General features: G+C 38.5%; 1 protein-coding gene across 4 annotated transcripts in view; it reads right to left on the bottom strand.

Moving 5' to 3' along the window:
- Positions 1 to 9045: 9045 nt before the first annotated feature.
- Positions 9046 to 16163, bottom strand: part of sgk1 (serum/glucocorticoid regulated kinase 1) — a 34490-nt gene continuing 27372 nt past the window's right edge. For 2 of the 4 annotated variants that reach the window (XM_041975386.1, XM_041975389.1), the window contains 9 exons: positions 13263 to 13338; positions 12984 to 13059; positions 12653 to 12841; positions 12423 to 12554; positions 11399 to 11635; positions 11212 to 11307; positions 10958 to 11113; positions 10778 to 10867; positions 9046 to 10586 (listed from right to left, as the gene is read on the bottom strand). In XM_041975386.1, coding sequence (XP_041831320.1) covers positions 10419 to 10586; positions 10778 to 10867; positions 10958 to 11113; positions 11212 to 11307; positions 11399 to 11635; positions 12423 to 12554; positions 12653 to 12841; positions 12984 to 13059; positions 13263 to 13338 — 1220 coding nt within the window. In that variant the 3' untranslated portion in view covers positions 9046 to 10418. Of the gene's footprint in view, positions 10587 to 10777; positions 10868 to 10957; positions 11114 to 11211; positions 11308 to 11398; positions 11636 to 12422; positions 12555 to 12652; positions 12842 to 12983; positions 13060 to 13262; positions 13339 to 13453; positions 14205 to 15162; positions 15311 to 16163 lie in introns of those variants that run through there. The other 2 variants (XM_041975387.1, XM_041975388.1) reach the window with 2 other exon arrangements.

Here is a 16163-nt window from a genome sequence, read left to right as displayed (position 1 = left end):
AAAAAGTTCGAAGTAATTATATTATTTTTGCTTGTGTTCATTCACAGCTGTGCATTGATTTATTTGCATGCAATTCTAAGAATGAAAGCTCAGACAGAATGCTTGATCACTTATCCCCCTCCAAGAAAGCATTGGTGACACAATCAGTAGACTGACTGTTTAAAGGTCAGTGCATGGCTTGTACTGGGAAAAAAAAACCTGTGAATTGGGAAGAAGTATTCAGCTCTTTTAATAAAAGTAAATACTTTAAGTGAAAGATCATAAGTTCTAACTGAATGTGACAATTGAATTTATTCAACAGATTACATACAATTTCTATATAAAGAAATAATCAGATTGCAAATGAATGGTACAAAGAGTATCATATCACAATATCCATACTGAGAGATGTAGTTCACATCAAAGAATGTGTAAAAAAAGGTAGATCCAGAGATGGCCAAAGATGCAGTGCTTTAAAGTGACCTCAACACCTTTAGCATGCTACAGACTCCAATATAAAAGAAAAAAAACATCAGTTTTTCTTATGGATTTCTGCATCAATAAATATTTCCCTAAGCTTTCTATGGGGCCTTCTGTACCAAATTGCTAGTTTGATGCCAGTGTCTACATTAGTTCTGTTTTGACCAAAAAAACAACCAGATCAAGCCCTCAAAAGCTGATGCTAGACTAGCACCAACTCTATGCTGGTTCAGAGCATAGAGCAAAGAACCATCTGATGTAGAAGTGTAGAGTCATGTTGATCAATCAGACCTACTATAATGTTTTGACCACCATGAAAAAAAAATCCAAACCCAGTGTAGTATCTGTTCTGTGTAATTCAAGATAGAACAGCAATGTACGATAACAAACAGAGCATTAGTAGTGATGAAGCAACAATCTAACCACAAGCTCAGTGCTCCTCTTCTTTTCCTGCTGTTTGGCATTTTCATACTGAAAGTTCCATTTGTGAATACACACTTCGACCAGCATTCACAATGTCTGCACTGAGGTGCTCCACAGAAATTCAGACAGTGCTTGAGGGCGATTCAAACCCATACTGGAAGAGACATTTAAAATAACTTAGTGACTTGTCATCGCGGTTGCTTTCTAGCTATGAAAAATCAATTGGTTCTTACTGGGTTTCAAAGCTGAACCAGTACTTAACTGATTACAGCACCAGCACACTTGCTTAAAAAAGGAGGTATTCAGACCAAACAATTCAAAGTTTTTGAGTATAATGGGGATTGGGAAGCCCACAAACAACTTACCCTAGTAGGTTTTTCTTTGATATCATTCAAACTGATAGGAGCGCTGCAGTGAAATAACAGTGAGCAGGCCGCTGGCAGAAACACCAAAATTTAAGAATTCTGTGTTTTAAGATTTTAGAGACTAGTTATGAGAGCTTGTTTCTATGTGGCCTATATTTTATAGTTTTTTTTACTCTGGTGTGGCATTTATGTTTGAACTGATCTCTGTACACTTCTAACCATTTTCCACATCATCAGAGGTTGGTTCATAGAGGGAACAGGTTCAGGAGGGAGCCCCAGACATCCCTCTCCCCAGTAACATTTTCCAGCTCCTTTAGAAGCAGTCCCAAGCCAAGGAATATATAATCCCTCCAGCAGATCCTGGGGTTTACCTGGGGTTTCCTAGGTCATGACTGGAAAATCTCCAAAAGAGTAAATCAGGAGGCCCAAACCAGCTCAGCTGACTTTTTCAGCACAGTGAAGCAGCAGCTTTACTCCAAGCTCCCTCCAGATGTGTGAGCACCTTACCCGATTGCTCATTTTGAGCCCAGCCAAGCTCTGAAGGAATCTCATTTCAGCTGTTGTAGCCACAATCTCATACTTTTGGTCATTACCCAAATTCTTGTACACTTTGTCTGAACCAGTCAGCTTACAGCTATATCACAGATAGTCACCCTCATAATAAGGAAATTCCTACTCTCAGGGAAAGGAGCTAAAAAAAAAAGACCTCATATAAGTAGTTCAGTAAACTATTATTGTCCACAGTTGCAAGGGAACATACACAAAAAACAGCAAGAACTTCTCCATTGGTGCCAAAAATTCTGCTATATAAAGTTCCTGTGATCCAAAAGCACCCAAAGTGTTTAGAGCTGCTACATGTATTCCTTCTGATAAGTCTGCTGATGCTGCCTGTAAAAATAAATCTTCAATTAATTAGACATTTGGCCTAAACACTGCATATTTTTCTCATAAAATTTCCAATTAAACTTTCCACATTTGGTCACTTCTGGCTGTAAAAAGAGATTGTAAAGGCAAGAGTGAAATGGTAGACTTGAGGCTTCAAAACAATGCCAAACCCACTTGGTGACATCTTTGTGGCTTCATCCATTTCTTATATACAGTAAGATCCAAGTACAGTGCAACAAAACATATGTACTTCACTACAAGTTCAGTGAAAGCAAAATGTTGCATAGCAGCAAATCTCAGTCAAAAGCAACTTTGAAAGTATCACATTCCAGCGTCTGTGGTGCTCTCTGTGTTATGATAATGCTAACTGGTCAAAAAAAAAAACCTCAAGATTTATATGTACCACTCAATCATTAAAAACAATATTTTTATTTAAAAAAAAATTCACTGCTGCACAAAAAACAGTGTGCATACAGTTTTAGTTTGTCCCAATTATTTAGTATGAGAGATGATGGTACATATTTAAAAAAATTGGTAGGTATTTAAAAAAAAAATTATCATGTCACATTTTTGATATAATGCCAAAAGGTCAGAATGACTGGGACAGAGGCCAGCAACCTTTGGCTTCATAATAAATCAATGATTATCATTGAATCATTGATTAACACAATCAATGTGAAAAAGCTGTAAACTACATTTTGTCATGCATTGACTGTTTGACTGTGCAGTTTCTCTCAGGAGTGATGAACCATCTTCATTTCTAACAGACTGCTGCTATTACTGCTCTATAAACAAGTCATGTGAATATAGTTTTAAATTTATGATCACTGTTAGTAATACCTGGATCAAATTCATCCTGAGAATCCAGTGTGTTTAAACTCTACTGTAAGCAAAATGATCATAAATCAGTGTTAAAGAAAGCCAATGTGATGAGTTTGCACATTCAGCACACCACATGTTTGCTTCAGCTGAATAATGATCATTTTCATGTTGTAGGAATTCATAAACTAGCATTCCGGTTTACTGAGTTACCTGGATAACTTTGCTGAGTAGGACCTGTCAGTTCAGCTGATCCTTGAACATACCCCCAAGCACATAACAGTGATAAACACTGGAAAATCTGGATTTAGAAATATGCTCTTATATGTAAGCATTGATAGAAAGACACATTTTCATTTTCCTCTTAAACTTTTCACATCTGCACATATTGAGGTTCATGTAAATTTCTGTAGAAACCCACAGTGTTGCAGTTATTGTTATGTAAAACGTGGGAAGTCTGCATTTTGTAAGACATCCTCATACCTCTGAGAGGTATCATCTTTGTTACACAACAAAAAGGTGTAGGTGTCTTTTGCAGAGAGAGAGATAGGTACCATATAAAGTATTAAATATGTAATCAAATCATGCAAAATTAAAAAAAAAATGAGTGTGGTGTATGCCCTGGCTAACTTTAGCTAAATTAAACATTTAAACACATAATTGCAAAAATCCATTTTAAATCTTTGCCTATTTGAGGAACCAAGCTGTAAAACCAAAGAGGCATAGAAGGATTTTAGAAAAAGTATATTTAATTACAGAAAGCAACAAAAAAACCAAAACTTTCATGATAATAACTTTGGACCCATAAAAGAGGTCAACAAAAACAAATTTAGGCATAGGCAAACATAGGCACCAACACAGGAAACTGAAGCACTAACTGACCTAACAAACTGACATCGGATAAAAGGGAGAAAATAAAATATCTATTTAAACAAACTATAACAAAGACTTAACTAATCAGTACAATGCTAAACAGTAATTATTAGGAAAAAAAAACTTTCCTCAGATTTCAATTAGGCCTAATTAAGGAGATCCACAGCAGCTGTGACTCCTTTTCATTAGCAGGCCGAGCAACTCACACACAGCAGCTTTCCAGGAACTGGCACCTCAAAAAGACAGTATATTAAGTTAAAGCCAACCAAATTAAAATGTGAAAAAATAAGTTAACTAAATGTATGCACTACTGATGGCCAGATGAATCCTCATAAGACACTAAAGCGTTCTAGCAAACTGGTTCAGAAAATGAATTCTTCCTCCACGTGCACATGAAGCCACCTGCTGGCCAAAGTGTATAAAACTGGCATCTTTGACGTAATCCATGACATATTGCATTTTTTGTCAGTAATTTATGTGTGCTAACTAAATATTTGGCCAAAGCTGTATTGCCATGTAGTCTCATACAATAGTCATGATATATTGGCACAAGAAGTAACTTAAGTTCTGTAACTTCTGGAAAACGGGATTGGTTTAATCAGGCAGATGATGGTGAAAGTGCTCATTTAAACCAGCACAATGACCTACATCCAGGGTAGATTTTATTCATTTTTAGTAAGATTTTTTTATTTCAACTGCGTTTGAATTTAATCGATTTTTCTCTTTTTTGTTTTGGAGTGACAACTTCTCTAACCTTTGAAAACATTCTTTCCTATAGCATAAATAAAGCAAGATCTGAGCCACTTTCCAACCCAGTCACATGGTACAGCTGGGAACCGAGGCTTGGAACGTAAGCAATGACATCTCTCCTCAGAAATGATACAAGCCCCGATACGTGCTTCGGGAAATACTTCCTGGATTACTTCACACATGCTCCCCATCACTAGTATGCAACCAGTCAGTCAACCACGGTGCAAAAACTTGTTAATGAAAATGTGAAAGATCAAAAATGGTGAAGTGTGTATATTTTAAGTGTTTGTGCATTTCACCGAAACTTAACAAAAAAAAGGGTACCGGACCTTTGTTAGTGTGAGGCTGCTCATGCCGCCATCACAGCCTACTTATATAATCATTTGAATTTCTAAGGCTGCAAGTAACAGACAAGCTTGATGCAAAGAAAAGAAACATTGAATTATTGCATTTTTTCCCCAATTTCACTGTATTTCCCAATGTAAACAACACTTTTGACTCACCTGTCAGACTTCATGATTGATCAATGCCTGTGTAAAAGTGACCTCCTGGTTCAAAGTTGATGGTTAAAGCTCACCATAATTCTGTCTAGTTTTTTTTAAGATTAAAAACACAGTGACATCTAGTGGTGTCCTTAACATGCCTGACTGATGAGATCTATACAGCAATGTAATAAATTAAAATTTAAACAAAATGTAATCAGCCTTCAGGAAGACTTTGTAAGTAGACTTAATCCATCTGAGTCTCATGTTAGCCTGACCAATCATAAATTCTACTTTATTCAAATGTTTATTGCTCTCTGGTTTTCATTCTCATAAAACTATGTATTAGAACTGTTTTAAAAGGCTTTAATTAAGTTTAACTTGTTAAAGAAAAGGTGAATATGTGACAGTGGAGATATGCAAAATATGTGAAAATTTCTAGTCATTAAGTATTTGTACTGGAAAGCACAAAAAAGTACAGCATAAGCCATGTTTACACTTAATTTATTCTTTATCCAAAATAACTTTTAATGTAGTTGCTTTTCCTGATCAAATGTCAGTTTATTTCATTCTGCAGTATACAACAAGATGCATTCATACTTAACTGATGGAGAAATAACAGGCCATGTGAAATAAAGAGTATAATCCCCTACTTTCCTAATCTGTTGTAGAATAAAACCTTTCACTATTTTGCAGATATTTCTTGAAAACAGTCCAGTTCTACATAAATGTAAATCTCCTAGCTGAAATAAATGTTCTGACCAAGAACCTCTGACTGTAAATATGCCTTTTCCAATGTTTTCTATGACTTGGCATATAAATTCTGTCATATCTACGTTTCTGGGAGACTGCAGAGATCTCCTACCCTCACTCCTGATTTATCATGTACTTAAGCTTGGTCAGGCTCTATTGGCATCACATTTGAAATAGTGGCTACCCTTTTGGTATTGTGATTTCATTTCTTTCTTTCTTTTTATTTTTTACCTTGTCCGGTCCAGCATTATAGCTAAGAGGATGATGGTTCAGTTGCTGTCTTGTGCTGAACAAATTTTTTTTGCCAAGGGGAGGTTTATGGGTATAAGGCTCCTCTTGATAAGCTGATTTATTTATTTACTGTTATTTATTTACTTTGAATTATGAACGTAATCTTGCTGGTCCAGACTGGAGGGGACAGAAAAAGGAGGAAGACAGCAAAAAGAAGCAAAAAAGGAAAGCAGAAAGAAGAAAGAAGAGACAAAAACACATCAGATAGAAGGCAACGACCCTTCAATCCAAATCCAAATCACCAGACAACCAACTGCTACACTTATACAGAAACACACCAGAGAATTTCCTACAGCTTTCACAAAAAAAAGCAAAAAAAAAAACAAAAAAAAAATTCTGACAGAGCTGACAGCAATCAAGAGTTTCTAAATAATAACCAAAGAAACATATCACAAATGTATCACGACAACAGCCGAAGTACTAGATACCCACTCACAAAAAAAAGAAAAATATGTAAAAAAATGTTCAAAAAGTGTATGAACCCACTGGACAACTCAGTGACTGTGTCAACATGCAAAGTATGAGGAAAGAGGAGTGATCAGTGATAAGCAGTTGTGAGTGAGATTGTCTAAATGCAACCACGCCTCCACAGAGGCTAGAGGCAGACTAGGGCGGCCCAGAGACCCGGGCTATCAGCAGCAATCCCGGAGCATGAACCCAAGCCACTCCATCATGAAGACGACCCCGAACCCACCCAGAGAGAGGCAGAGGAGGGCCCCAGCCAGAGCCCCTGGCGGGCCAAGATCAACAGTTGCCGACCCTACCAGGCACCGGCCATCCAAGGCGGCCAGAGCGTAGGGCCCAGGGCCCCAAGAGCCTAGAAACGCACCATTTGAAAGCGCTAACATGTTAGAAAGTAGTTACCCTTCTTGTAAATGACCTTTAGTAATGACCAATTAATTAAGGCTAAACTAAAGCTTTATATGGTAATTTTTCCTTATGCGACTGACACAGAATGTCCTTGTATGTAAGAGAAATTATGTGGTTAGATTTTTCTGTTTTATTTCTTTCTATATGATGTGTTTACATTGTTCATGATTCACTACGAAGATTTTCTTCAATAAATGTTGTAAAACATTCAGCCAGGGATGCAACACTTCTCCCTTCTGCAATTGCGTCTTCCTCCTTTTTCTTGGTTACCATGGTGACCAGCTATGTGAGCTGTGAGGCCAACTGAAGTCTAGCAGATGACCTTGTGTTTCTTTTTTCTTAGCACAAAGGCCCATCAGGGCTGAGATAGGTCATCATTACTTTTAGTATACACCATATGCTGTGAAGATCCCTGGGGATCCATCCTTGTTTTTCCACCATGAATCCTAGTGTCCTTGTATATGTTCTCATGACTGTGTTGTCTCATTGACTTCCAGCTATAAAACACTTGCACACTTGACTGGATCCCCTCATCAATTATTTCAATCTGTTTGCCAGATATCATCCCCAACTTTCCAGCTGTTCTTCACCAAACTGTTGTAATCATTATGAGCTATGCCAGTTTGAGATTTGTTTCCTCTTCTTCTTCAGATTACACATCCCAGAGCCTCCAAACTTCATCAACATGGCTGTTCCATATATTCTTATTCTTATTCTTATTCTTATTCTTATTCTTATTCTTATTCTTATTCTTATTCTTATTCTTATTCTTATTTTTATTAGCATTACATTATTGGATTAATCATCCTCATTCTTCCTCTCTGTTCTTGGATTCATCACAAGCTATACCTGAAGTTTCTCTTTAATGTAGAGTATTTAATCAACCTCTGTCAGACTTGAATAATTCTCTGTACAGTAAATTACAGGTCTGGCCATGCTTCAAGATCACCATTATTGGAGACCTTAGCACAAAGACAACGTAGACGATTCCTGAAAGTTTCATAACTTAACCAGCAGATGGCAGCATACGACTATGGCTGCTTGTCAGCTGTGGCAACATTGCAGCACATTGTAAGAGTAACAGAATTTACAAATCCAAATGAATGAGACATTGGCTTGTTTTTATAAAATGTCATACTCTATATCAGTGGTACCCAAAACTTTCATTAGAGAATATTACTGGTGAAAGATCTAGTAAGGGATTTATTTGTTTCAGCATGTTGAGGAGGCAGCAGCTGCCAAGGATGTTTACAGCATCTTCTCATTTTTCATTCATATTTTATATCCGTTTTGTTTATTCTTTACTTATTTAAGAATAGGGACCAGGCATAATAATGTACACTATCATGTAAATATGCAAGACGGCCAATGGCTAATTTCCATCTTTGGTCCTTGGGCAGATAGATGGACTTAATTTCATGGTCTCATACACATAATAAAATCAGTTTACATTTTATTTTAAATCTAATGTCTGAGCTGAAGGGAAAGCAACAGCTCAAAAATGTTATTGGTACCCACCAGGACATTTCATACAGTACCATGTAACTGATATCTGTGTTGGTCCATTCTTAGCAGCTATTATTAATCACAGACATCACACTGAACTCCACCAGAGTGACATTTTAGCTAATCAACTCGCCAGTCTTGAGTTCCACTATTAAAGACACAGGGTACTATCTCTGTTATTCATTTTAAACCAACTCCAATTAAGTATCATTCAGAAAAGGGTTGACATATCTGCTTTGTTTTTTGTTCTTTTAATTAAAGCCCCTCTGCTAAACTTGGTGCAGCCACTAATTTGAGTCTCATACACAGAGACACACACTCGAATGTCACAGTGTTGTGTAACACTGCTGACGCACACAGGGGGATAAAGTTTACATTACACTAATGTTGGACACTGGTCAGTAGCTCAAGTCCCTTCCAGTTAGCACCAGTAAATGTTTACCATTTGATTTTGAATCTTCACATTCCTAAATTTGTGCTAATTTTCTAATTCCTGAAGTAAAAGTGATCATTATTTCTCACGCTAATGGTAAGTCTTTCATGTTCAAACAAATCACCCATACAGTTTATAATGTGTAATAAAGTTAAATTTTTATTGTAAACCAAACATGGTCACATAAACAATTTTACAATTTACAGTACATTTCACATGAATTGTTACATACACATATTTAAGCATACCTTTAGTTGTTTTTTCTTGTTCAATAAACATTAAAACTAGTACACGTAACTCCAAATATACAAACAAACTTAAATACCGTCAAACTGCATTACAGCAATATTAAAGTGGAATGTTCAGTTTCAATGTTGTCAGCCTGTCTGCAGGCTGCCGTTACATCAATGTGAGGCGAATGGAAGACTATATGAGGGGGATGCAGCTGGCAAGCAAAACTACAGAAATACTTCTCAACATATCCCTCTCATTCTCACCTAGCAGCAGTGCTCTCTTTCCATCTCTCTATCAGCATTAATGTGCAAATGAGGATATGAAACATCATTTGAGTCTCTACGTCTCACATGTTCAGGACTGAACATGGGTACTGATTTAGTGCTACATCCTCGGGTGACTTATAATAATAATAATAATAATAATAATAATAATAATAATAATAATAATAATAATAATAATAATAATAATCATAATAAAAGAGTAAAACAATTCCACTTACAGTCACATGGATAAGACTGTAAATGTTAATGTTGACATAGAAAAACCCAAATGATGTAAGTTCTGATGGGGAGAAACAAAATAAAGGCACATTTGAGAGAAAGTAAACACCCCCCCACCCCTCCTCCTCTGTAACAATCAGCTTCTGTTAACTTTCAGACACACAGACAGTAAATGAGAAGAAACTAAAGCACCAAAATGAATGCTATCTCCAAGATACTCATTCAGACTCATCAGGCAGCTTCCCCGTGGGTGGCTGGGGGAAGAAGTTTCGCTACTTGGATGAAAATAGGATTCTTTTCCAAGGCTGTGACAGTACGGTCCAGCTGTTCTCTTTTGACAAAAGGTGGAAGTTTTTGTGTGTGCTTGTCAGTTGTGGCTTCAGGTTGGAGGGGAGCTGTTAAGCTGCCTTAGCTATGTGCAAAAAAAAAAAAAAAAAAGCCTCCACTTTCATTTAAGAGATGGGAAGATGAAGATTTAAAAAGGATCTAGATTGCGGTTGGTAAATCAAGGTGAAATGGACTATTACTATCCCAGCTAGTCATTAATTACGACAGACATCCTCTTGTAGCAAGTGTGTAAAATGCATTCAAGAGTAGAAGAGAATATGGCAAGTACAGATGTAGGTGAGGAGCTCTTGCAGGGTTTTGGTTTGGAAATGTCCATTCTGATGGGGAACGTTGGGTGGGGTCAAGATGCAAGTCCGTTGACATGGCACATTTCAGATCCAGTAGGTCTAAACTGCTGTCCATATCGAGTGCCAGTGTTTAAATCCTATAGGTAGGAGTCCATAGATGGGGCGTAAGAGAAGCCCACAAAGGCCTCGGCTGCCTCTTTAATGCTGGCTGTGAAGAGGGCGCTGTCTGGGGAACAGCCGATGGAGCTGGGAACCGGTTCATCTGTGAACTCTGGATCAAAGTGCCGTAGGTCATTGGGGCCCGTCTAGGGAAGGAGAGAGGAGACAAGTAGGGATTAGTCAGGCTTTACAGTACCTTGCCATAATTGGAAATGTTCTAATTCCCAGTAAGGATGTCCCATAGTCTTGATCTAGTTACGTAAACATAATTAAAAGAGTGGATGTGTGCACATCAGCACTTAATAATAGTGGCAGTAGTAACAAAAAGGCAATTTACCACATTGGGGTTGAAGGGAGGGGTGGTCTTCTTGGCATTCAGGTCATCCCAGTTAATGGGGGAGAAGAATATGTGGTTCTTAATTTCAGTCTGAAAAAGGAACAAATGAAAAATAATCAAAAGTTGCCCCTTAACATAAAAGTGCATAATAAGTGCATAAACAGTCACATAAATACTTACAAAGTCCTCTGTGCAGCCCAGTCTCTTGGTGCGGTCTTTCTGCAGAAGGCCCTCCAGCAGGTGTCTCGCTGCATTGGAAATGTTTGGTTTCAGCTGCAACGGCTTGTTCAGGATGTTGTCATACATCTCTGCTGTGTTGCGGCTGTAAAACGGAGGCTGTTGATGGACAAAAACAACTGATTAACATCTTAGCAAAAATATAATTTTTTTTTTTTAAAAAGAAGAAAACTTTTATTTTATGATATGTTACTTACCAGGCCATACAGCATCTCATAGAGAACAGCTCCTAAGCACCACCAGTCTACTGTTCTGTCATATGGCTGCTTGTGTAGCACCTCAGGAGCCAAATACTGCAAAATGACGAAGTAAATCGAATTTTATCGAGTGCCATAAAAATGTTGAAACAAAGCAGTTTTGCATTGTTTAATATTCTCTCCTTACCTCAGGTGTACCACAGAAAGTCGAAGTTGTCCCGTTAGGCTCAATATTTTCCTTGCAGAGACCAAAATCTGTGAGAATGATGTGTCCCTGTGAGTCCAGCAGGATGTTCTCTGGCTTCAGGTCTCTGTAGACGATGTTGAGGGAGTGCAGGTATCCCAATGCACTGGCAATCTCTGCCGCATAGAACCTGGCTCTGGGCTCCAGGAAGCAGCGCTCCCTCTGCAGATGGTAGAACAACTGCAATAAAAGGAGGAAAAATGTTACTTAAACAAGTTTGTGGGTAACAAACAAAAATTACATCATCAGGTGCCCGCTACCCTGAAATTACAGGATCATAAAGATCGATGCAAACATAAGAAATAGTAGGTGAAAAATTATAAAAAGGCAAATACAGAAAAAGTGAGCAGAAAACTGATACAAGGAAATAAAAAGGCAGGAAGGCAATGGTTTAAAAAGTTTGACAAGGGAAGACAGATGAAACTAGAGCCAAAGGTGGAAAGAGAGTAGCAGGGGAAGAAAAGAGAAAGGAGAGAAAGAGAGCAAATATATCCTGTTTCCTGATGAGGTCCATATTTAATCAGCACTGTCTTTGCTTGTGCAACAATCACAGGAAATTAGCTCGATTAGAGACACACAGACTCTCAATGGCACTGCTAATTTTGGCCCTAAGTTTCTCCTGCTGTTCCAGCCCTCCCCATGATATCCTGAGCAATGTTTCCTCCAGTGAAAAAGGAAAAGAAAAAAAGAGAAGAGAGCGACAGACTCTATTATACTTCTCATGACAGGATTTCCCCTCTGTCTGTCTCTGTCTCTGCCTCATCTTTTGTTTCTGATTCTGGCACTAAAAAACTTTATCAGACTTTATCAGTATCTGCCCTATTCTTGTTTCTAAACTTTACCATTTCCTTCTGAATTCATCTTTAACTTCTTTTTATAGCTTGAACACCCCCCACTCCTCCCTTTTATTATCTTTCATCCTTTTTATTCATGCTCTTTTCAGCCAACAGCTCAGCAGATAACTCACCTCCCCTCCATTGATGTAGTCCAAGACAAAATATAGTTTGTCAGCTGTTTGAAAAGAGTAGTGAAGACCAACCAAGAATGGGTGCTTAACATTCTTGAGCAGTACATTCCTCTCTGACATGATGTGTTTCTCCTGAGAAAAAAAAAAACACAGAGCAGGGGTTAGAGAACTTGACATTTGAAGTCACTTGTATGCATTTCACTTGTAAGCATGCCTCCATGTACACGTACCTCCTTCTTCTTGAGAATGGCCTTTTTCTGTAAGACTTTAACAGCGTAAAACTGGTCATCTGTGCGATGGCGTGCGAGCAGCACCTTCCCAAAGCTGCCCTTGCCAATCACTTTGAGGAAGTGAAAATCACCGGGTTTGGCTGAGGGATTGGATGAGGGACCAAGGTTGATCTGTTGGGATGGACTGGGCTGTGGAGTAAAACAGGTTAAAGTTAATTATGAAATGTAAAGGCAACCACATGAGCAGAGGATATGTTTGCATCTGTGCACATGTCAAAGTTTAAACAAAAGAACAAGCACACAATTCAAATTTTATTGCAAACATACGTACAGGAGGAGAAGGGTTTGCGTTCATGAGCTCAGCGTCCTGCGGTGCACCCAAGTTTAGAATAGACTGAACTTCAGGACTGAAAATGACAAAAAAAAGTTATAGTTTAGTTATGTGTTAGAATAATGAAATATATCCCTAGTTGTTCTCTAAACATGAATCAGCTGCCTGGAAGTGACAAAAAGTTTCCCATGAGGACAAATAACTAGCATTTCTACTTGTTTCCCAGTGCTTTGACCTCCATGAAAAGCAGAACAATAACACAAGTCAGATGGCACTTACTGCTTGCAGGCGTAGGAGTTCGTGGCAAGCCTCTGAATGAAGTCGTTCAGACCCATCCTCCTTTGTTTCATAAAAGCTGCACAGCAAAAAAAAAAGGAAAAAAAAAAACAGAGAAAATTAAGATTTAGGAAACTTGAACTAATAGAAAACAAAAGAACCTTAAAAAAGACAAATCCATTCATTGCCCATACCGGTGACTAATGCTACAAGGCTTCTAGTTTTCGAGTAAGTCAGGACAGGCTTTTCCGTTTCTGTTTTGATCGTCATGATGAGTTCAGCATCAGCTCCTTAAGCCTCTGCCAAAAATCCAAACTGTAACTGAACATGTTGGGCCCCTGGTATATAATAGGTGTAGAAGTGGGAGGAGCTGCCTCCCAGGCGCCCACACCCCCTGGTGGGCGTTATCCCCTGCAAACATTTAGCTTTAGCAAATAATCACGAGAAAATGATGGACCAATGGCCGCTGCGCTCCTAACGCGTCATAGCCGCACCTTAGCAGTGCTTGCGTCAAAACCACAGAGGGGAAAAAAAGGAGGAAAAAATGTACACTGGAGTTTTATTTGCACATATGCTTGTGCATTTCCATGACAACTAGGTTAAAGCACTTCATGTGTCACATTTTCAGTTTCGCAATGTTTCTGCAGGCGACTGAAATTCACAAATTTCTATTAACCAGCATATGATCATACTTATGTTCCAGGAGCACAAGATGTATTTTATTGTACAAAGAGTGCATATGGAAAAAATGAGCGAGAGAAAGAGAGAGAGAGAGAGAGAGAGAGAGAGAGAGAGAGAGAGAAAGAGAAAGTTCAAGACTTTGCTTGCTATTCGAGACTATTCTTTAAACTTGATTAGCTTGGTCTCACAGCCTCCACGCTCAGCGTCTAAACCCTTTGAGGTCGCATCTAAGTCCAGTACAAATAATTTGATAGCCTCCTCACTAAGCCTATCAACTTTACTGCTTGGCTGCTTCTCAATTCAAAGTGCCTGGGAATGACGCAGGCCCCCCTCAACACACAAAAGATAGAGGGAGAGCCCGAGCGGAGGGAGGCCGCATGCCAAGAAAAGCCGCTGGTAGTGGAAAAGTACAGAGTGAGAAACTCCTGCATTCATCCAGTTTAAAAGGAAGAGAAAAGATCTGATTCTCATTCTGTAGCTGCTTGTCTCCAAACAAACAGCCAAATGGATTCAAGGTGATGATTAGAATATAAAACGCTGCTTTGCGCTGCGTTTTGAGCGCTGACACACTTTTACAGTAGGACAGTTGGGCACGGTTACATAAGGCACCTGGTTCAAGTTTTATCTGCACCCCTCAGCGGAATGAGAGTAGCCTATGTAAGACGATATGACCCGTGACAGCCAAATTCGTTTAAACTGAACACTATTGTGCATTTTTAAAAAGTATATAGATGCTGTTTTCGTAGCCATCAATAACTAAGGCGCAATATGAAATGCATCACATTACAGGATAAAAAATGCACATAAACGCAACTCTTCCGCATTTGTTCATCCTGAATGTAAGTTTCAACACAAAGTAAACCTTTCAGCTCCGAAGTAGGTATCATTTGCACAACCTGCAGCTCCGGGGTTCAACTAGTCGCACTACAGAGTTGCCAAGATAGCTCCAACACTTATAAGAAGTACCCCCTACAAGCGAGGCACTTCCATAGATAACAGTACCAAAAATCCAGGTCACGGGTTTATGGGTGAATAAAGCGCATCAAAGAAAGTTTGCCTAGGCTTTTCAATCTTACAAAAGCAGGGAAAGGGTTAGGAGCTGCTGTGCAAAAGAAACTAAGAAAGCTGTCAAAAGTCCGGTTACCACGGGAACGGATTTTTTTTTGCATCGCTTTAGTCCTTATAGGTTTCTTTATTTCACAAGAAAGTTCGGTCTACTTACAAGTCAAAGCGGTTGTTTTGTCTTTCATAAGGATGCTTTTAAGACCCGGATCACAAGAAGAAGAGAGGCTGCGGGTTCCTCGGCAGGGAGGTAATCGAACTACACTACATTCTACCTCTTGGATGTTTTCTTCTCTCTTTTTTTTATTTATTCTCAGGGCGGAGACGTCCCGCCTCTCTTTCCTTCCACTGGTTTTGTGTTTCACAGATGGTTGCATGACTTTTTCCAAGGGCGGGGTGATGCCGCTTTCATATGCTCACGGTGAGCTCAGCTTTCCAGTATAACCATTGAAAATATACCCAGCTTGTGTTTAAATGAGCAAGAATATTACTAATAATCCCTATGAAATTTATAATGTCTATTTATTTCTACAGCGTTTCACTGCAACGGATATGGATTTAGATGTAACTGATAAAATAAATAAAGATGATAAAGTGCCAGTAAAACATGAGGAAAAGCTCATGCTTTACAGTCAGACTGTGATGTTTGTGTGCACATGCAAGCAATAATCATTTACCTATCTTTATTTCCCTTTAAACTACCTTTCTTTACCTTTACTTCATCAAATGAGGGCAGGAGCTAATTTAATGCTCATCTCTTCATAAAATATACATTTTTTCATTACATACATTTTTTTTCTCACTTTTGCCAGCTGAGGTTGTTCACACACTGTGCCAGCATTTGGAAATTCACTGGGTTCACTTGGGGTTAAATTTGGCAACTGTCAGGAAGAGTGGGTATAATTATTAACCATATCTCCTGGTTAATTGACAAGCACTATTTTGGCCTGCAAACGCTATTTTCCCAGAATACTGATTAGCATATTTTGTTTCGAAGAATCTGAAGAGAAGGACTAAAGTGAGGCCAAGATGTAAAGATACAAAAGCCAAAGGAATGATCATGAACATCAGCTCTCATGACACTGTACTCCAAACATAATCTCATAAACAAGGATGCAATTTGGTCTTTTTTTAAACAGTTATATGATGTAATAAAACGTT

This window comes from Melanotaenia boesemani, chromosome 22, assembly GCF_017639745.1.
Source record: "Melanotaenia boesemani isolate fMelBoe1 chromosome 22, fMelBoe1.pri, whole genome shotgun sequence".
NCBI lineage: Eukaryota > Metazoa > Chordata > Actinopteri > Atheriniformes > Melanotaeniidae > Melanotaenia > Melanotaenia boesemani.
The sequence above is the reverse complement of the archived record's forward strand: the minus strand, read 5'-3'. Positions and strand labels throughout refer to the sequence as shown.